General features: G+C 36.5%; 1 protein-coding gene and 1 long non-coding RNA gene across 2 annotated transcripts in view; one reads left to right on the top strand and one right to left on the bottom strand.

Moving 5' to 3' along the window:
• LOC136997196 (uncharacterized) overlaps positions 1-23982 on the top strand; it is a 159753-nt gene that overhangs the window by 134455 nt on the left and 1316 nt on the right. The gene's annotated exons all lie outside the window — the stretch shown is intronic.
• Positions 1-23982, bottom strand: part of LOC105671159 (uncharacterized) — a 318172-nt gene that overhangs the window by 133465 nt on the left and 160725 nt on the right. The window contains exons 4-5 of the mRNA XM_067347649.1: positions 11278-11493; positions 7045-8041 (exon numbers count right to left, since the gene is read on the bottom strand). Coding sequence (XP_067203750.1) covers positions 7045-8041; positions 11278-11493 — 1213 coding nt within the window. The remainder of the gene's footprint in view (positions 1-7044; positions 8042-11277; positions 11494-23982) is intronic.

The raw sequence follows: 23982 nt of genomic DNA on the forward strand, positions 1-23982 counted from the left end.
TTTTCGGATAAAATGAAATGATTGTACTTTTATATCGATATAACATTATTAATCTCTATTGATTATAATTTCTTATTCCTCAACAATGTATCACTTGCAAAATTTTTTACTTTAGGAAGAAAAGTACAAAATTATTAAATAAAATTAAGAAGCAAGATAATACTTATAAAACTGTAATTTAATCGACGTTGACAAGCGCAATAAGACTCCAGTTTAATCCAATTGTCTTGCCAGTAATTGAATTGCATAAGAAACGAAAAATCGATAACCGTCCGACCTCGATAGGCGGATACCAGTCCCGGGAAAACGGTTAGCAATCTTCCTGTTAAGTTCATACAAACTAGCAACCGCGCGAAATTTCGCGTGATGAGTGTAATCGCGAAACGCGTTCGGCCGAGAACGCGAAAGATGATTCCTCCGCTTTCTCGTCCTACACTCGGCGGCGCCGCGCGATACAGGCGCGTCGAACGGATCGTCGCGCCGCGAGAGGTGAACAGCCTCCATTGTGGAAGCCGCTTGATTCCCGCTTAAGTAGATATGATTGAGGACCGCCGTGGGGACGATCAATGAGCTACTAAGTATAGCCGGCTCATGCGCCCGGCAAACGTTCAATCAACCCGCGCGCAGCACGGGATACATACGGCTCGCTCGTGTACCTCGAAACGCTTCAATTCGATCGCGAAACCTCTGGATGCACACGGTGGCGATGCAGAAGCTCACGGCGATGCGTCACGCTTCGCTAACTGTTCGTTCTAACCACGTGAGAGTGGTCGCGAAAAATCGCACCGTTACTCACGTTTAAGCAAAACGGGGAAGGCGAGGGTAAAAATCTGGCAAACGTACAAGACACGAATCGATGATCATCCTCGCGTGATTGGACGAATAACTTGTTTGGAAGAATAAAATATCGTCGCTAATTCAAAAGTGCTCGGACAATTTTTTTAGCAAAAGATAAATATTGAGAATCAATGGCAAATACAAAATTGTAAGACAATAATGTTTCATAAAAAAGAAAATTTTCCATGGGTAGAAAATACGTGGGAAACATTCGTCGTGCGATAAGCGCGTCCCGATAACGAGTTCTGTAAAATTTACTAGCTTTCACGTACCTCACGACGACAAGTAATAAAATTCCGCAGTAAAGTGCAAGAAATAATAAAGTGGGCAAATTAAGTTGCGTCCTCTCGGTAGTTTCTCTTTGCCTACGCGCTATAATAATCTGCCGCGGAAAAGGAACCCTTCCATTCATATCAGCTTGATCGTTAATACCTGTTTATATGTTATGCTATTTCTCGCTCTTGCGCGAGAATTTTTGACTTTCCAAAGCGACTATTGAAACATTTCGTGATTTTGAAACAGCGATATTTCGCAATAACTTTTTTGCGTTATAATAATTAATGTACAAGGCTCTAGTAATTGACAAAATCAAATAAAATTCAATAGGAGCGTAAAGAGAACTAAACGAAAGAACTGGTTAAGTCTAATAGTTTTTCACTCTTCCACCTCGTTCCTTCTGCGTGGATGAGTTTACTATCAACATGTAATTATCACAATCCTAACTTTTTTAATGTACTGAACAACATTTTGGTTCAAATGTATTTTAAATACTTCTTCCACATCTTATTATCTATGTAATGACTGCGTGCGATTCTTTCGTTTAGTATTGTACATTGAAGAAGGCCTGATGTCAGGCAGAAACGTTTGTAAACGTTTGTAATTTTAAATGAATATACAGTAACCTTCGCACGAAGAACCTGCATTGTGGCTCTTTACGCTCCTATTGAATTGTTTTTGCGTTATACTTTTCTTCACTGTTTAGGGGTGTCCAACCAGTCGATCGCGACGTGTTTTTTGATAGATCTTTACATTTTTACTCTTACTTTGTACTTTGATTTTCTTACAAAATTTATGTTCCTAACCTTAATATTGATTTTGTTCTTATTAATTTGCTTATATTTTGACACTTTGTTTCTATTGATATGTTTAACATTGAAATCCTAGGGCCCTGCCATACAACATATGGCAGAATATTTTCTTTAAGACGTTAAATTATGAAAAAGTGAGAAGGCAAAATAGACACTATGGATAACCAGAAGAGGCCGGACATTCTAGTGTTAAGGAAGCGGCATATATCGCTTCGCGGCTTTTACTCCTCGTTCTTTCTGTCGGTACGAAGTACACGTTGCGGTTATATATTGCCGCTGTTAAAGTCTGGGTTGATGATTTTCTTTGGTCGGTCGCAGCAACGCTAGTAAAGCTTGCCGCATTCTTCCTGCTTGTGTCTTGTCGATCATCTAAGAATTAACTGGCAATGCGCGACGGTATGAGTTCTTGCGGATCTCGCGACGCGACGTGTTCAGAGAATTTTCGCGACTCGTGAATTTCTTCGTCTGCATCGAAAAATGTACAGAATTTATTTTATTCTTATAATTATTACTTATTAGTAGAATTTATATCGTACTAATACGGTTCTCACTTCCTAAAAATAGCATTGTTTCCCTGAAAAAATCTAAGAAACAACCGGATGTTTCCTTTTCTGTTGTGCGCTGCGTGCCGAGACCGAAAGAAGCTAAATCGAATGCATTCCGCGCTGCTGCACATCGCTGCGTAATTCATTCCCGGCAGTATCCTCTCTCGCGCGGCAACCCTCGCGCGTGGGTAGCGGTGTTTATGTCCCGCGATGGGCGGATTATGTCTCATGACATGCCGACAAACCTGCGCGCGAAAACGAGTGGGTCGCACCGACGGGACCGAGTCGCCGTCAATGAGATATCCACGTGCTAATGAAACACGACAACCCGCGCAAAGTCATGTCCGATCGCATGGCGTGTGCGTCCGCCACGGGCACAGCCGCGTCCGGCTATGCAGGTTGCAAAACGATGACAGCAAAACGGACGTTCCGAGTGAGAGTAACGACCGGTTCTTCGCACTTGACCAAATGCCGAAATAGATAGGAAAATACAGATAAGATTATCGCAATGTTGTTGATAATACGCACGATAACTATCTCGACGCTAACTCGTCGATTTACTATTATGTACTCTACGGAATGTTACGACTCTGAAAGAGTGTTTTCACCATCTGAATGGAAAATTGATAGAAAGCTTCAGCTAAAGCGAGAAAATAAATATTTGAATATTTAAATCAATGATTTGAAATACAAAAATAAGAAATTAATTTCCAATGTATCGTGATTTATTATCTATATTTTTCATTTCTATTTCTCTCGATCGAAAAAATGTTTTTCTTTAAATTTGTTGTTACAGAATTCAAATGTTTATCACGAAAATAATGCTAGACTACGATTTCACGTTGAAACTCAATGTCATCATTTATGAATTTTTGTGCTATAAAAATATAGACATATTTTATAAACTGACATTGAGTTTCAACGTGAAATCGTAGTCACGCTTCATCGCACGTTTCATCGTGAAAACGCCATCTTTTAAGACAATATATACTCTGAAAGCTGCATATGTTATTTACAAAACGAGACTAACTTCATTGAAATCGATCAACAAATTGTCAAGCTATAACGCTTAAAGTGATAGTACCATTAGCCATCTCGTCGCAAAAACGCGGTGGAACAAAGAGCTAATATTAAATTTTGTTTCAAGCTCGGTAAAACTTTTACGGAAACATTTGAATTGCTGAAAAAAGTTCATGGTGATGATTGCTTATCCCGTACACGTGTGTTCGAGTGGTATAAGCGATTCCAGAACGGTCGTGAAGCTTTGGAAGACGATCCTAGGGTAGGCCGGCCAAAAGATAAAAATCGCAAAGAGTTGGTAGAAAAAGTGCGTGAAATGATCGCCAATGAACCGAATTCGACTGTGAGATGGATGGCGGAAAAATTAAATACGACCAAAGACATGATTCACGAAATTGTGACAAAGGATTTAAACAAACGGAAAGTCTGTGCTCGTTTTGTTCCTCACGCCTTAAATGAGGACCAAGAAATTGCTCGCATTGAACACTGCAAGGACCTCATCAAAACAGCCAGACGAAACTCCACATTTCTGGAATCGATTGTAACTGGTGATGAGACATGGTGCTTTAAGTATGATCCTCAAACAAAGCGCCAAAGTGCAACGTGGAAGTCCCCAGGCTCTCCAAAATCGAAAAAATTTCCGTTTCCAGAAGTCACGAGAGAAGACAATGTTAATTTGTTTTTACGATTCCAAAGGTATTATTCTTCGGGAATTCGTTCCAAGCGGTCAAAATGTCACAGGTGAATATTACTTGGGTGTTTTGGAGCGTTTATGGAAGAGAATCATTCGAGTGAAGCCTGAATATCGAGCGCCGGAAAGTTGGTTTTTCTTGCACGATAATGCACCACCTCACAGGACCGTCGCAGTTCGTGAATTTTTGGCGAAAAAACAAGTCTGTGTGCTTCAACATCCTCCGTATTCACTTGATTTATCTCCGTGTGACTATTTTTTGTTTCCAAAACTCAAACTGGCTATGAAAGGAACGTTTTATGACAGCGTTACACAAGTTCAAGAGGCTGTGACGAGGATCATTGAGGCAATTCCGAAAGACGACATAAAAAAGTCTATGCTAGCATTGGTTGAACGTGCACAGCGGTGTATTAATGCGGAAGAGATGTATTTTGAACAAACAGAAATAATTTTGGCAAAATAACTGATTGTTTTTTTGTTTTTTTTAGAGTTCCGTTATTTTTCCGACATACTGTGTATGTAATTAAGTTATAAATATGTCTGTTTATAAAATTCAGTTTAATCATTTAGATTTAAAAAAATCTATTGTTCTGTTCTTCACTAAACATTGTTCGTAAATGAGGATATTTGAACAATTATAACTGCCTTTTCTTACTCGAAGATTTCACTGTTTGCCGTCAAAGGCTGTAGAAAAATCGCCGGTTCGTTGCCGCATCTCATTAGCACGAATATTCATTGACGAGTTCGTTACTCCGTTCATTCACTGTCGAGGCAGGTCGCTTGCCTCTCGCTCCGCAAACAGGCGGCCGGCAACCGCAAGGAAAGTTCAAGAAATGTTCGAGCATATATACCGGGGCTGCCAATTGCGACGCCGCAACGGACGCGAGCGAATCGGTCATAATGGTTAGCAACGGTCCGCGGTATCTGCGGTCCGCTGATCCTAGGTTTAAAAAAATAATTGTTACGATGATTGCATTCATAACACATGTTCTGCGCAGGCTGCTTCTACGGCGGCGGCAAATTATCATTTTTCAGCTATTAAAAATGAAGTGGAAATGAAATCTTCATCATTTCGAATATCAGTGACTATTCAATTTACTGTGTAAGATCGCGCTATGTAAGATTACCTGCTGCTGTGTAAGATCACTTGAGATTGCGCTAAAAATTAATAACATCAAAAAATTCATCTATAATATAATATTTTATAAAATCAATTTTTTGCAAAATTTCTTTATCGTCCAAATTGCAGATTTATATATAATTATAGCTCCACCAAGTACTTAAAAAAATAAATAAATAAAAATTTGTCCGTGGAACAACACAAATTACGTGATACTGCGCACAAAGTCACGCAATGGCACGACGAATACTGTAAGTCACTTTTACATTGGCGGCGCCGACGTGGCGACGTTTCGGATAAAGGCTCTTGACTTTGCAAACCTGTCGGCGGCAGTTACCAAAGAGGCATACCGAGACGAGCGTGGGAGGACGCGAAAGGAGATCGGCGGCCGAGAGAAGAGACTTCAAAACCACGGTCCGGCCCGACCTGGTCGGACTCGTATACGCGAGTGATTCGTTTGGCGAGCTGCACGACGAAAGATCGAGTGACAAGCGAGCGCGCCGACAATTTGCATACTCGTCCGTTACAATTACGCCTGCATCGCCGGCGCGAGAGTCATCGCTCGTTAACGATGCCCGCGGGAAGACGGATTAAAGCGGGATTGTGGCACATAACTTGAAAATTTACAGCACCGAGAGATGCGCAACAAAATATTCTCGATCCGACGTAGACGAGAAGCTGCATCGTTCGCCTTTAATTATCTGACGCAAAAGAGTAAAATAACAAATATGCAAAAACTGATAATAATTGTTAGAAATGTAAGAATCAGAAAAATGTAAAACAAAAGACATTAGATTCCATCGCTAATCTAATTTATATAAGTAAAAAACGCAAAAAGTTAATTGCGTAAAAAGTTAAATCAATTAACAAATAATTTTGGAAATAAATTTTTCAAATAAAATTAGCATTTTTTTGCAGAATTTAACTGATAATGTCCGTAGAAAGTTCAATATCATTGCAAAATAAATTGCCAATTAACGTGAAAACTTCTGTTAAACATGCGTTATAGCTATTTAGTACTTTATTTAACAGGATGTACTTCCGTCATAAAGTTCGTCGCAGCTTCGAGCTGTATAGCGCGCATTCTCACGTCGCGTCGTGCGGGCACGTGCACATCGGTACGGCATTACGAATACAGCGATTCTATTCACACGCACCGGAGAGTCGCGCCGTGGTATTTTTTCACATCAGCACAGACGAAGTGCAAGTACCGATTCGGTGCGCAAGTAGCATTCGGATTTTTCAATAACCGGCGTGACATGAAGTAGCCACTTTACAAGGTATGCCGCCTACGCCGCACTTCGACCACAATTTCAAGTTCGGTGCGCCGCGCGAGTTTAGTTGCCGGTAAATCACGCGCGCGCACACACGCGTCCGCATAAAAGCGCTCGTCGAGTGCGGGCAGCTGGCATGCTGGCTTGGCAGAAATCATTCGCGAGTTTTCATAAAGTGCATACCGCTCGACAGGCGGTCATTCCGGAAGCAAAATTCAACATCGTACCCACGATCTCTACTCTTGTAAACTCTTTGTCGATTATTTGCTGTCTACTAGATAGCATTATTCTATGTATGGACGCGAATAATTTATCTTCCCGTGAAAAATGTAAAGATTATTCATAGAAAGTACGCTTCTAAATCATTATTAAAAAAAAAAAGCAGAAAATTATTTAAATCGCTTTCTGCACGGTATTTCATACACGCAGCAAGTTGAGCAAATCATAGAAATCGTTGATAATTACTCACCAAATCCCATTCGTACTTCCTCCTCGTCGTCGCTGTCGATATGTTTGATTCCCGCCACTTCGAAGCTCTTCGCGAACTGCTCTTTTCGCGAGGTGGACGCAGAGGAGGCACAGTCGCAGTTGTCCTCGCCGGCACCACAGCTGCAATCGTCGCCGATGCATCTGCATCCCAACAACGGATCGTCCGTGTCTATGTTTCTGCACGCCGGACAGGGAAACGTCATATCATCAAGCGAGACTCTCTCGATCTTCCTCTCGACGGTGACGAGCAGATTGCCTATATACGCTGGCAGATCCTCATCACTGACGTCGTCCGGGCCGCTCACATTTCGTAATCTGTCCTCGAGATCCTTCGGCGAGTCGCCGGCGATGTTATCCTGCCGCAGTATGCTTTCCTCAAATTGCAGCGGGCTCTTCAGAACCTCCGGCGCGACCAGTCTACTGCGCGTTTCGCATCTGCTGCTCTCCTTCCATTTCTCCATCGTTGTAGTGGAGACGACTTTGGCGCATCGCTTCACTTTGGCGCGGCTCTCGTCGCCGCCGGTGGGACTAGAGGAGTTCTTGTAGTGCGAACGGCGACTCGTGCCATGGTTGAGCTCGCTATCGAGGTCCTCCTTCCAGGCATCGACGCTCGACGCGGACCTGGACTTCATCACTGTGGCGGTGCGACCGGACTCGCCAATCGCGCAATTCTCGCGGCAGGTCTGATGCTCCAACCTGTCGATCGATCTGGTTTCCTCTCGACGATGCTCAACGCTGCTGGTTCTGCTGGTCTCGCGCGTTCTCGGGCGGGCGTCCTCGCGCGATCTTCGCCGCGGGCGGACGGCGGTCTTCATCGCGCTTGAGGATTGCGTCGCGCCGAGACTCGTGCCCACCGCGCTCGATGAACTCGGCTGACCCTTGTTTGTCAGGTCTCGCCAATCCATGAACTCGTCCTCACGGTCCCAACCTAAGATCCCCGGCGCCCTCATCGACGTAGTTCGCCAGACTACTGCTATCTGCGAACAATAGATTTCTTTACTCGCTTACTAACTTCTGCCGACATAGAGCATGTGAAATTAGCACCCTGACATAAAAATTTCATAATTATGATTAGAGCTTTAGTGTTCTAGCTTTTAAAGAGTTCTAGAGTTCTATTCTCTTTCCCTTTTACTTATAAAAAAAGTTCCGATTAACATTTCTAATTGAAAAATGAGATACTTTGTACCTACCAGTGACCATACGTCCTTTATTTTAAAGAACAGGCCTTTATTTCAAGTAGCTATCCTTTAGATTTATTCATTTTTTCAAAATTCAATTTTGTCTATTATATTAAAATTTTGTCTTTTATATTTATAAAATTACAATATTAATTTTTTTTTTACTTAGCGTTTCAATGTCTCACATCGTACTAACGTGAGAACACGTACATAATTTGAATTTTAATTAATTCGAATTCATTACAACACTTAAAAGTATATCTACTGTAATATATAATTTGTTTTCTTTTTGTGTTAATTATATTTAAAAATTTTTTTCATTAAAATTATTCATATTAAATCCGTTTTTATTTTTTGTTATCCGGAACCTATTTAAGAAACCAAGGATTTGTTTCAACATAGTCGAATCAGTTTCAAACTATAAGAATACATAGACTTCTGATAGTCACAAATAAAGTTACTGGTTGTTTTTTGCTCGCCGATCTTCAGGCGCGTTTAAATTTTGAATGTGGAGATGATAACTTTGATCGCATGTTGAAACAAAGCCTAAAATTTTCAGGTTTGTCCTTTATTTTCTCTCAGAAAATATGGTCACCGTACTATACCCGATTTCAAGATCGAATAGTTTTGAATGGCTTATACATACTTTTTTTTGAAGTATTCTATTCTAGAGTTCCTGATTACTAAAAAATATTTTTAATATTGATGTTACATCCTGGCTAAAAAAAAAAACAGACCATAATTCATGTGAGCTGTGACTACATGAATTATGGTCCGTTTTGAAAAATTTATAAAATAATAAACTAAATAATAAAATAATAAATACTAAATAATAATAACAATAATAATAAATTAAAATAATTATAATAAAATAATAAATAAATTCGAATCGTGAAATATCTTCAAAATTGACAAAGTTACATTATTTGTTAATTGCAAATATATTATAACTTTTAAACTATTCAACTATACAGGAAAATCACTACAAACAACCACAAACAATTCTGTATCACGTGAAAAAAACAGATTCGAAAAATCTTAAAGTCGGGTAACAGTAATTTTTTAAACATTTTTGGTTACTAATGGCTTGAACTAAAAACATCAAATGTTTTTACTACAAACAAAGTACTATTATTTTATTTTATTTTTATTTATTAAAAATCGGTTGCTCAATTCACATAAGTAACTTTGATATATATAATTTTATATTTAATTTTGTTGTGTAGAATGTAAATTCAAGTGATTTTTCTAAAAATTCAGATGTAGGTAGAACATTTACATCACAAATAATACATTTGTGAATATAATTTGTTTGAATACTTGAAAAACATCCATGGCCACTTTAATAGTTTTCTTCTTCGTATTTCCAAATTTTTATATGCTGTCTTGCAATATGTGTTTTGAAATTTTGTAATTGCTGCATAATTATATCTCTTATCGCAAAACTTGCTTCAAAATCCGGTAATTTTATATAATATTGCCATATATGCTTTCTAGCTACAATTCTTGCTGACATTGTGTCCATCTGAAATAACTACCCTGGTAATTACAATTATTTTATGTTGTTAGAAAATTCGAATCTTTCCAGCAAAAAATTTCCATCAAGATTTTAATCTTACTAAAGTTGTCTTTCAGATCTAACAGCGAATTCGGTTGTATGCACTAGTATACATTAAAGACTGTCGTATATAAATTTACAATAGCATAAATAACTAAAACAATAAAATGGTTATATTGGTTATATAAAATGGTAATATATAACTAAATTTCTTATCTGTTAATCAGATGTCTGCTGAATCAAAGTGAATTCACATATGTAATTCCAGGCGAATCCTTCCGAATGATTGTATGACGAATATGAGAGAAGTTCTTACATACGTTGGTGTTATAAAAAACTAAAACAATAAAATAACTAATACTACAAGTTATTATTATTATTTAGTTAACAATAATAATAATAATTCATAGCATTAATTATCTTATTGTTTTAGTTACTTAAGCTATTGTACATTTATATACGACAGTCTTTAATGTGCACTAGTACATCCAATCGAATTCGCTATAATCTAATAAATATGTGATAATTATTTTTAAAATATGTGTTTTGATAGTTTAAAATAATATTTAAGAATAAAATTTAGCATTGTTCATATACAACACATACACACACGCGCGCGCGCACACGCATATTATGTTGTACATAAATTTCGGTAAAAGTATAGATGTTTATATAAAATTATATATATAAAATTTTAAATTAAAATTTTAATTATAATTTTGACAATTCCCAATACCTGATTGCACATAAAAAAAGGTGTCGTTATAGGCCTAATAGAGCTCTCCTATTCCATTCACGGTTCCAACAAAAAAATCTAACAAAAATAGTCGAGATTTTACTAAAAAATGTTGTTTACTTGTCTTACGTGTCCTCATTCTATTTAAAATAAATAGGGAAACTTATTTTTTTACTTATCCTCGTATTTAAAAATGATAATACCATAAGATGTGTTAAAAAACAGAAGCAAGCTAAAAAAATTACATCTTATCTTAACACAAAGCCGTAGCAAAGTTTGCTGTGTGTGTGTGTGTGTGTGCATTAAGTTTCTTCTTATTAAATATCTATGAGAGCGATAAATTCAGCCTGTAGCTTAAAGTCGTGACAAATCGGCTTACTAGACATACTTCTCGGAATATGAGAAAACGTTATGAGCGTGACAATGTCGCGTCGGCGTTTTCAAAGATACGTCTTTTATTAGACCGAAAGGGGCTTAAAAGGCACGTCTAATAACGCCCGTCCCATTACATGGCCACACATCCGCATGCACGATGACTGTTAATATTTATACCGCGGATTCGTCATACAATCATTCGGAAGGATTCGCCTGGAATTCCGACCGAGTCTTCGATGACCGTTAAGACGAAGTGTCATTCTCTCGCGGCGAGACCCGAAGGATCATCACTTGACGCGGTTTTCTCGCGACGGTAAGGCGAGAGAGAAAGAGAGAAAGGGAAGTACGAAAAAAGACGTGACTCACCTCAACGGTATTTTGCTCAGCGGCTTCACCGGCGGTCGTGGCGCCGCTGACCGACGAGGTGGTGGTTGCAGTTGTAGTTGCAGCAGCCGTGCTGCGTACGCAGAGGTAACATTCCCCGAGACGTAGCGCGGACGCCTCGAGCTCGCCCAGCTGCAGTATCAGACCGCTACCACCTAACGTCAAAGGCCAACCCTCCGGCACAACCGCCTCGTTTCCCTGCAATCAGACAAATGAATCACGTTAGTATCTCGCGCCTGTTCATCTCGCGAATCTTTTCGCACTTAAACATCGTAATTTCCAATAATAATCAAGATAAAGCCGGTAAATTGTTAGTATTTGTATTTAATAATAATGTTTAAACATATTGTTCATTTTGTCCGGATTTTGGTGGCGGACCCTGATATATATAGTTCAGTAAGTAAGTGGCTGCTCACGATAAATATTTATATAGATATTTAATACTTTCATAAAGAAAAATATTTTGTTTCAGGTATCAACAATAAACAAACTAAAATTTTGGAGAATTCATGTTTGTGGTAAAACAATGATAATTATCGACTACTTAGCATGGCTCGTGTCATGATTATACTGAATGCTTTTGGGAATTTAATAAAAGTAAATCATTATATTAATATCTAAATGATTATATATTTCTAAAAAATTAAAAATAGTAAGCGTAAGAAAACTCTTTCTTAGTGTAAAATACATGCTTTGCGAAACATATTAATTATAAACTTTACTATTAAAATAAAATGTTAATTTTTTGTAAAAAAAAAAGGTTTACTTTGTCCCATTTTCCCTTACTACAAAGTTCTTTTTTAAATAGATTTTTAAATAAATTTCTATGTATATTTCTATATATATTTTGTATTATATAAACATTTATGTTCTTGTTATAAATCCTTTATTTTGTTACATCTTTCCTCTTAATAAGGTGTATTTCCACCACCCGCGGCGACATGTGGTCCCGTAAGACTAAGGCCCTAACAAAAATTTTGGCAGAACAACAAAAAGGGAAATTCCGTATAGTTAAACCCATACGTGAGGAAGCAGCTTTCGTTAAATTACAAATACAGACTCCGAGAAATAACTATATGCAAGATATATTGGGCATATTATGCCAGCTCGGGCATGCCCAAAAATGAAAAACAGTAGCGACAATCGTGTCACCTTCAATCAACCAATAATAAAAAAAAACATAATAAAAAAAATTTTTTCGACGCAGGGGAAAGCTCATACGGAATCCGCCCTGAAACACGCATTAGGTATAACGGCGCACTTAATAAAGTTAGTCCAACACTTACAAACCTATTCCTACACTACATATTTTGCGTAGAAAAAAATAGCCTTTCTTGGATAATAAAAATAAAAACAATAAAATAGAGCGCGAAATTAAAGGGATTGACTGGAAATATATTGCGAGTTAAGCTAATTAGAATTTCACTAAACAAACTGTATATGAAAGTGGAAAAAATTACGGCACAAGGGAACGTACGGTAATCACGTTAATTATGGAATAATCAACGCTGTGTGGTTACGCCCCAAAATTGAGGGGACGTGCAGTCAGCCAGCGACTGTTCTTTCTGCCTTTCCCCGCTGAAGAGTACGCGCTAATGGGTAGGAATGCGAGTAGAATTTAATCGGAGCCAAAGCATTATGCGCTCGACGGGTGAGGGTGCGGAGTATTTCCGCGCGGAATGTGTTAATGTCGGAGATTGCATCTTGAGGAATTTTTGTGTGTTACAACCAGTGACGAAGATACTTTTAAGATACTTTTAAAATGTATCTCGACACAGATACAGACACATGTAAAAAAATGTATCTAGATACAAATACAGATACACAAACTGAAATGTATGTAGATACAGGTATTCAGATACTTTAAAAGTATCTCAGATACATATTAGATACTTTTAAATTATATTTTATTGTAACAACGGTAATATGCAAAAATATACCAAATATATAAATAAATAATTGTAAATATCAATTTCTAGTACCGCCACAGTTCCATATACAATAAAATGTTTGGAGACTATGAGAATAAATTCCAAAATGACGAAGTTTATTATACCGACCGGAGCAGCGATAAATATGGACGGAATAGCACTGTATGAAACAATTGGAGCGATATTTATTATACAATTACGTGGGTTGAAATTTTCACTATTTAAAATAATAGTCGTCAAGTTTGTTAAAACACGAACGCAACTGAATACACCTGTTAGAGACAGAAATTAAAAACAATTAACTTTTAATGTTGCAGTGTTGCGTGCACAGTATCATGCGTGAGAGCTACTGGCATACCCAGCGGCGGTTATATGATGTTGATAATGGTATTAAATTCTATCGGAGTGCCTGTTGAAGATATTACATTAATTATCGCTGTTGATTGGTTTGTGTAAGTTATATGCTATAAAAGTATCATTAGGCTCTCTTTCTTACGCGTCGCAAGCTTTACAAATTTTGCCAAGCAATATAAAAAGAGTGTATTATTTTTTTAGCGACCGTTTCAGAACAACAATCAACGTTATAGGTGACGCGCTTGGCGCAAGTATTATATCTCACTTTTGTAAAAAGAAAAAGCTGGAAGAAGATGAGATGCATTAGAAGGAACTGTTCGCAATGTGTTCTAAAGACATATAACAGATATAATAAAATTTAAAATAAATTTTACAATGCAGAATAATAGAATGAACGAAATATCACGGCATTGAGGTGAATTATAATATCAACATATAAATATAAATGAAAGATAAAAAGAACATAAAAACATACGAACAATCTTTTATCTTGAGTTAGGATAAGAAATCCTGAAAAGGGGAGAGGCAAAGCCCGTTGGCAGCGCCAAGTTTTTTTTGTATTTTTTAATAAATATATTGTTATTTTAATTAAATTTTTTTTTAATCAAATTTTGATCAGTTTTATTTATACATTTTATGTATGTTTATTTTGAATTTGCACCTTGAATAATGTATCAGTTACTTTTCATGTTGGTAATATATAAAAAATTTGGTAATTATATACTATCACTGCCTCCGATTTTGATCCAATTAGGCTCTTTCGACGCGTTTTTAAAAAAAAAAACTTTTTCCTCTCACAAAATTATCGCTCTCCTTTGGAACTTGGCCTTATCATTTATGAATTTTTGTGCTATCTCTTTATCTTCGAAGAAGAAGAGACTGTCGAAGGTGCAAGACTCTCTCGATTGCACCTTGAAAGAACGCCCACATACGTCGATCCGCAAATACGTAACTCGTCATGTAGGCAATTAGACGGCGGGATAACGCAAATAAAGGGCGGCGAATGAATACACACAGTCTCGTGTTTGCGATTAAACGCGCACGGCAAATGGAACCCTCGCTCAACCGTTTTATTATCGGGGCGCATTCCGCGGGGAAATAAAACTTCACCGAAGTAGCCAACTATTTGAGAGATCAATAACAAATTCGATTCATCAATGTTAATTAACGTGTAGAACTATGAAGCTTAAATAATGATTGAACTAACCAATAGTAATTTAATCCGCAATTATGTCGGATAGAAGACATCACGTCTATTAAGCTGACACAGCCACTTTAGCACAATCGAATAAAACTTATACAGAAATTTAGTGCTCTTTTGTTGCTAATTTGTTGCTCAATTCCCGATTTAGAGACAACTTTAGTAAGATTAAAATCTTTATGGAAATTTTTTGCTGGAAAGATTTAAATTTTCTAACAACGTAATATAATTTTTACCAATTTTGAAAAGCGTTGTTGTCTTGAAACCGGGACAATCTTTTCGATAGCACTTCCTTTTTCCTGTTAATATAATATTATTATTTATAATGTTATAAAAATCATTTTGTTGTATTAAATTGTAATCAATTTGTGCAACGGGTAATTTCTTCGTTCGTACTGGACATTCCATACTGCAAGTTGATATTTCTTCAAAACTCGGAGTGTTTTTAAAAAGTGTATTGGCTAAATAACCAACATTAGTTTGGCAATCAATTTGTATGGAATTTTCATATGTCTCTTCCATGTTTTGAGAAATAAAAATGGGTTTGAGTATTTGTGCTCGTAGCTTATAGGTATGTGCCCTGATGCCTTTGTCCAAAATGTCGATTGCCATTTCGTATATTTTATTACTATATTATGTGCGATATGTATCTTAAAATAAAGTTACGTTATTAAAATAAAGACTAAATTAATAATTATGTATACACTTACATCTGATTTGTTATGCATCAATTATAATTTTGATTTTAGTTATATATGTGTGTGTGTTTGTTTTCTATTACCGTTTTAAGTATATATACAGAATGGACCATTTAAATTTATCCAGTCGATTTTCTGAAAAGCTAAAAGAGATATGAACAAATGTTTTAGATAAAAATGGAACAGTTTCGAGGGGGACATAAGATGGTGCCATTAGTTTGAATTTCAATAGTCAGTATCATTGGAAGTCACGTGTACAAATCATCAACATTGCATGTAGCAAAAAATGAATACGTAAAATCACAATTTTTTAACGCCGATCCTATAAAAGCTTTGTATATTATAAAATATAGCGCTTATGCTAATTGTATTCATAATATTGGGATAAATCCGTTTTTTATCCATTAATGGACTAATCACCAGCTACAAGTGTATCGAAAATATTGTTCAAAAAATATAAGTACAATATACATATATCGCGATATATGTATTTAGGATTACCCTAAGAACCTCTTGTGCTACTTGGACCCTTCTATCCATAATTATATTTTTTATTTATTATTATTTATTTATTTATTATTATTTATTATTATTTCTTTATTTATTTACGTGTTTTAGAAGAAGAATATTTTGTAAATGCAAAATGTTTTTGAAAAAAGGCAGAATTTCTTGAGTTAAATTTTTATCAGACGAGAAGTTTGGAGATATCCCTCTCTAAAAATTTTGATATAAATATTTTTCTTTTATGAACACGAAAATAAACTAATAAACTATAGTTAGTGGCTGTTAGTATATAATATAGTAAGTAGACTCTCAATCTTTCAACAAAAAAAAACCTATAGTTTACAGTCAGTTAAATAAGAGCGTGCCAAACCTTATTCACAATCTGCAAAAGATATCATTCTAAATCTTATGTGAATTGATAGAGCGAACCTTTGTCCTTGGCGCATTTAAAAAAAAGATTTAGTTGTTGTTGATCTTTTGTAAGAAAAACACGCTAAGCCGATTGTGCTAAAGTGGCTGTGTCAGCTTAATAGACGTGAAGACATCTTAAGAAATTTACACACCTGGCATAGATCCTACCGCTTCGTTAAAGCAGACATGCACGCGGCGTCTGTCGCGTGCTACGTGCTGGTTGATTCGTTCGTGTTTATCGAGCTGCGAGAACGCGAGGCAACAGGAACTGGCCCAGATATCGGGTGTTTTCCGGTTTACGAAGAAGATAAAGCATGCAAATGAGTTTATTATAATTAGGACCAAAACGATTCCATATTCGAAGGATTTTCTTAGCTGGAAGTTTTAAGTTCTCTGAAAACATGTAACAAAATAACGACACGAGAATAAATCGGACCGCGTTCTGACGGATCGTGTGGAAGAAACTTTCATCGCGATCACGTTACTACATTCAGATCACGCGACAGATTATGAAATACGCATTTGCATGAGCATTTTAGCTGATATAAATGTTAATAATAACCGTTACACACATTTAATAAAATGTTGCAGATAATTAAAAACAAAAATTATCAAATTATTTAACCACGGATTAAAGCCGGCGATGAAAAGTGAAGAAAATCAAGGGCGCTATCGCACAGCGAAGGGAAAGCGCGATATCGCGAAATTTCATCGAGAGTCCGGCGCTATATTGTGAAATAAGACCAATCCAGTGCAAAGGCGACAACAAGAGAGGACGCAGAATCCGGTCCTGCGGCCGTGACGACAGGATGGACGTTTATGATGCGCGCGATAAGGAGCGGAAGGCTTCGCTTGCCTGTCAACCGAGCGTCTCATTAGCGGTATAAACGCCGCGCGGGAGATGTATCTAGCCGAAACTAAGCGGCTTTCACTGCGTGATTTACCGACATACTGCCCTTTCGATTTACGTGGCGCGGCTCGCTTACGCTGCACGCGGAAATGTGCGGCCGGCGTGTACCTATGTGAACTTGGCACCCGACTTTTAATAAATAAAGTTTTAAATAAGTAAAATGATAGTACTTCGTTTGTAGTTGTTTGTAGTAAAAATATTTTCGTTTGTAGTTCAACCCATTATAAAAAAAAAAAAATGTTTAAAAAATGACTGTCACCCGACTTTAAGATTTTTCAAATCCGCTTCTTCCACGTGATTCAGAATCGTTTGTAGTTGTTTGTAGTAATTTTCCTTTTGTTTGTAGTTGAATAGTTTAAAAGTTATAACATATTTGCAATAAACAAATAATGTAACTTTGTCAATTTTGAAGATTTTTCAAATCCGCTTTTTCCACATGATTCAGAATCGTTTGTAGTTGTTTGTAGTGATTTTCCTTTCGTTTGTAGTTGCACCGTTTCAAAATTATGATTGTTTAAACAATTAGCCAAGAGTGAACTTTGTTAATTATAAAGATTTTTCAAATCCGCTTTTTCCACGTGATTCAGAATCGTTTGTAGTTGTTTGTAGTAATTTTCCTTTCGTTTGTAGTTAAATAGTTTAAAAGTTATAAAATATTTGCAATAAACAAATAATGTAACTTTGTCAATTTTGAAGATTTTTCTATTTTTCACTACAAACAACTACAAACGATTCTGCATCACGTGGAAGAAGCGGATTTACAAAATCTTTAAAATTGTCAAAGTTACATTATTTGTTTATTGCAAATATTTTGTAACTTTTAAACTATTCAACTACAAACAAAAGGAAAATCACTACAAACAACTACAAACGATTCTGAATCACGTGGAAGAAGCGGATTTGAAAAATATTACAGTCGGGTGACAGTCATTTTTTAAACATTTTTTTTTTATAATGGGTTGAACTACAAACGAAAATATTTTTACTACAAACAACTACAAACGAAGTACTATCATTTTACTTAATTAAAACTTTATTTATTAAAAGTCGGGTGCCAAGTTCACATAGGTCCGGCGTGTGTGTTTTCAACGATCGACGCGAAACGGGAGGTCCCGGCGAGAGCCAGCGTAAATCAGAGCTTATCGCTGCGGAATTCGCATTAGGCCGCTAAGTGCGAACGTTGATACGTTAAATTTCATCGCTCCCGATACCACTCGTTTTTCTCAGATGCGCGTCGGCGAAGGAGAGATTATCAGTCGCGTCCTCCTCTCGTGTTGCATCGCCGCGTAATAATTTTAACTTTATCATTGATTTTTCGCGACAAAATCGCGCGCTTCGTTATGCGCGGCTAGTACGATTGCGTTAATACTAGTCGCGACTAGTTCGAAAAATGCGTTAAGAGATAACAAATTGAAATTTCTCATTTTTTTACTGCCAGTAAGCACCAGATGGAAAGCAGAAGTACACTTTCTACTTTTACGAAAAAAGGCATAGATAAATTTGAGAAACAATAAAAGAAAAGAAAGGTACGTAAGAAATATTAAAAAATACAAAAAAGAAATCTCTGTGAAGTTCTAGCAATAATTATTAACACTCGAAGCGTTCCGAGGCGAAATAAAAAAAAGTTCTCAATGGTTGAAATTATACGAGTCTGAAAAATTTCGAAGTCCCATAGGGGTAAAAATTTTTCTCGGTAACCGGCAATTCTGTTGAGAGTTCTGTATAACCCCTCACGAGTTCTAACGATTATCCTTAAGGCTCAAAACGTTAAAACCAAAATTGAACAAATTCTCGCTATTTTTCGTCTTCTAAGTCGAGAATTTCAAATTTAATTTTCGTAGTATTTCGAGCAGAACTATTTTTAAAACTTATCTAGAACTTTCGATACGCGATCCATACATTAAAAGACCAATAAATTAATAATCAAATATTCAGAAAGCAGTTATTACTGCAGAAATCGATTTTTCTAGAATGCGCAAAGAATATCGCAGGTCGAAATTTTCGCAAAAGAAACTGTGAGGTAACGAGAAAAGAAATTGCGGTTTGATGAAAGCAGTTTATTACTAGCAGAGTAATTGATTTTCAAGTCAATCGAGAATTGTACCATGAACGACATCGTCCACAAATGAATTAACTGGCTGATCTGAGCGCGTGAGTTCTTCGGGCGATATCCGTTTGATTCAAGGAGAGTTCGTAATAGACGATTAAACGAGGGAGAGAAAAGCAAGAGGGGGAGACATGGGAGACGCGCGGGCTGCGGTACCAGTCCGGTAATAAAAAATAAAAATAAAAATTATTTAATTTAATAATGACGGACAAATTATATTGTAATAGTCCGAAAAAAAGAATTTAATGCGTTTTAATAATGACATCGCTGGTCCATCAAAAATTAATTTATAGTTTAACACTAAGAGCTTGACTTTCAAAATGATAAGACTATCTGTTCTCTGTTTTCCACCTCGTCCTCTCTACTTGGACCAACGCTTTAACATGATTTCAATTCAATTCTGATTTTTTCTACTAAACCACAGTCGGGTGGAAAAAATGTTTTTTATGTCTTCCACATCTTTCACACTGTCTTGAATTTTGCGAGCAAATTTGCTGTTTTATTTGTATTTTTACCATTGTACACTAAGGAAGGCCTGATGGCAGGTCGAAACGTTTGATGTAAACAATTTAATGAATATATCTTAACCTTCGCACGACACAGCATTATGGCTCTTCACGCTCCTATTGATTTTAATAATCTACTGAGCCATATATATTATTTAATTTTAATTTATAGTATTTATACCTTTTTGCGCATGCTTTTTTATTTACATATTTATATTTTTTTACTTATCGACAATTATTGTACAATTTATGCATATTTAATATATTTATTTTATTGACAATTTATAATTATTTTTAAAATATTTTATTGAAATTAGTTATTTATTTATTCATAATAAAATGATAAAATGCGGTATAACAGTGTGATATAATACGGCTCCCGGCAAAAGTCCACATTTAAAAACCTAACGCACTTTTAGTGAAACCTTAAAGGTGGTGTGGAAGACCACTACTTACTAATATAAGACTAATAATTACATATATGTACAAAACAATTAATAATAGTTTTAGATTCAATATTCAAAATCGTTCGACGAACGAATTAATCGTAATAGAAAAACGATTTAAAAAGTAATAAATTAATAGGATCTAGAGAGTTTTATGAGATTTTACTGAAACTTCTCTTTTAAATCTCAAAATGGAAAATAGTTCATTAATTGCCTGTATTTGAGATATAAAATAGGAGCTAAGTACAATTCTTATATAAACCTATTAAAATCCTCCAGGATCCGTAAACGTGAGAAAATAGAAGTAAAATTTCGACTCACAATCGGATGCTGTTAAAGTAACAGACGCGTGCACGCGACTGACGAGGGCTCATTAATCGTTGGTCGCACCACATGGCGGTCTACGCATCGACGCGCCTGCATCTATGCGACTCACACGAGCGCAGGTGCGCTCGCACGGATCGAGTAACACGCGCGGAAGTTCCGGAGCGAGTATATCAAAACACATCTCGCGGCGGCCCGATCTGATGAAAGTCAGGTAAGAACGATTGCGATCTGGCTGCCGCGAGGAAGCGAGAATAAGCGGAAGGAAGAGAGAGAAGTTGACGGAAGAAGAGCGAGAGAGAAAGAAGCGATTCGTGGACTTGTTCCTCGGACTCTGTTGAAAAACACGCACGCGCCCCGCCGACTGTCCGTGATATGTGCACGCGCTATGTGTACGCGATCAAATTAATCGGCATGACATCATTACTTCTCCGAGTCAGGCGTCTTTCATTCCACGCTCCCAAGCCGTCGTTTCGCCGTATGAATGGGGAAATAAGTCACAAGTCGCGATCGTCCACGGCGCGAAAAAATATAACGATCGGGCGCGAAGACCACAGGAAAGAGAGAACGAGTGTAAATTTACAATGTGCGTTGGGTTACCAACGGTGCGAATTGTGATTTGCATAAATCTGGGTGACACGTACGGTACAACTTCACTCATAAAAGAAAGTGTTTGACAAGAAATAAAACATTAAAGTGTTTAATTTCTTGTCTTCACTTTTAAACGCTCAAAAGTGTTTAATTTTTAAACGGACATGCGAAACGTTAAAAAGTGTTTTATTCGGAAACATATAAAGGTGTTTTCGAATAAAACACTTTTCCGAATTTTAAAAAGTGTTTATTTTGTAAAGTTTTAAAATAAAACGCCAAAAATCGTTTTAAGACCAGAAAGATCCAGGATCAAACAGGCGTAGCCTTATGCGCTTTGGGTGAAGCCATATCGGATTTCCTGCAATCGGAAATTCAGAACTCTCTGACCTCGAGAGCGCGTGCAGCGGTCGTCAAGGTCAACGAGGGAGCTAGAATCCTTGCTGATCTTTTTCACCGCATCTCTCTAAATAGGAGAGCTCTAATCACTCCTGCCCTCAATTTAAACGCAAAGAATACGGCGAATGCTATTCCAGTGGATGATTTATTATTCGGGACCTCTTTTGACGAATCAATCAAAAGGACAGCTTCTATGGAAAAGTTTTCAAAGGACATCGTGAAACTTTCGTTTCCAATAACCAGAAGAGTTCAACAACCGATTAAACAACCAATCTAGGTTGCCTCTGGTTCCTCGGGAAACGCCCGAGCCCCTGTGCGACAATCGAGACCGGCGCCGAGAGGAACAGAGGCATCGAAGTATAATCTATTTATTAAATATCAATCTATTAACTCAAAAACAAAAAAAAAATCATTAGTCTATTAAAAATCTCAAATTATATCGTTTTTGATTCGGTTCACAACGGTTGCGGTAACGGATCAAAATAAACACTTTAAGCAAGTGAATAAAAATTGAAGAATGCTTATAAAGTTTACACTGAGGGATCAAAAATGGAAACATATATGATAACGGATCTCAGTACAGGAAAAAATTACGATATTTAATTAACATCTGATGAAGTAAAACATTTTGAAGAAAATAATTATTTTATTCAGAATCACTTTTCCCAATGTCCGTTAACCGATAGTTTCAACTTGTTAATAGAATTGCTAATATGCAGAATAAAATATTGTCATTAAAGGTAACCAAATTTGAAATTTTTTTCTTTTTTAATAACTATATTTTATTCATATTGGCAAGTTTGTCGACGAGTTCGGTTTGGAACCTTCGGTTAAAGTTGACCGATGTTGGAAATAGTGGGCCTTAATATTACAATAATTTTCTCAGTTAATCTCATTTAATAATTTTTCTTACAAATTATTAATATTTCTTATCTGATTACAAATATTAAATATTAAAATTATAATTAAAATTATAATAAACTTTGTCTTATTTTTAGATTTAGATTTTGCAATTTAATCCGTAAGTAAACTTTATCAACATGTGGAATAACAGTCATTGACATTTACTTGATAGGTAACTGAGTGGTAAAATCTACCAAGAAACTCAATAAAAATTAAAAATCTAATAAAACAATGAGAATTAAAAAAGCGATTGAGGAGTAATCGTTTTAAAGTAAATAAGTATAAGTTGGATTATTTGCTAAGTAAAAATTGGTGACTGTTTTCAGGTAACAGTATTATTATATTAATTAATTAAGTGGGTCAATTACGGATATCAAAGGAACAATTGAAGAGCAATTCTTAGTGTATGTTTTAATATAATTACTTTTATTCGCAGCGCTGCAATTTCCGATTGGTTCCGAGAACTCAAATTAAGTTTCAGCATTGTAGACATACGCCACGTAAGTGGCAGGTGGCTGACGCACTAGCTTTGTAAGCTAGAGGTCCAAGGTTCGATCCCTGTCCGGTTTTGATCCGGTTTTTTCTCGTTAAGGCATTGGTGACAAAATTTGCCTGCGAGATTATTCTTGCCATATATAAACGTATGGTGGTATAATGGTTGGTAGTGCCAATCGAAAGATTGGTACCTTTGACGACTTGAGTTATCGATTTCTTGGTATCGTTAACGTAACTGTTTTACAAGAAAATGAAATCTTTTCCTATGAGAAGATTTCTTTTATTTTTAAATCTTTTTTTGCAAATGTTGATTTTCTTGTAAACCAGTGCTCGGAATTAGTTGAGCATTTTAGTGGATTTCCATGCTTCACACCGCCTTTCCATCCTAATGCTCACCCCCTAACCATCACAATCAGCAGATTGACAGTGAACAAGACTGTGATCTACGGGACTCGTCTTGCCCAAGAAGCCCACCAAATCTTGAACTTACAGTTCAATGTCTAATCAAAATTAGATGGAAAAAATACAAGCAAGAAAGGCAGAAGATTCGTGAAGATTCAAATGTAAACGTACATTCTTCACATAAAAGAGAAAAAATTGACAATTGACAAAATTCAGTTTCACTGAATTTGTACTCCTGGAAAGATCTGCCAAAACTGTACTGGCCAATATACAAGACTAATAAAAAACAGGAGTCAAAGGACGAATTGCCATGAGCATTTAAATAATGCTCACCCCTTAATCATCACAATCAGCAGATTGACAATGAACAAGACCGTGATTTACGGAACTCGTCCTGTCCAAGAAGCCCACCAAATCTTGAACTTGCAGTTCAATGTCGAATCAAAATTAGATGGAAAAAATACAAGCAAGAAAGGCAGAAGATTCGTGAAGATTCAAATGTAAACGT

This window comes from Linepithema humile, chromosome 1, assembly GCF_040581485.1.
Source record: "Linepithema humile isolate Giens D197 chromosome 1, Lhum_UNIL_v1.0, whole genome shotgun sequence".
In the NCBI taxonomy this organism is placed as follows: Eukaryota; Metazoa; Arthropoda; class Insecta; order Hymenoptera; family Formicidae; genus Linepithema; species Linepithema humile.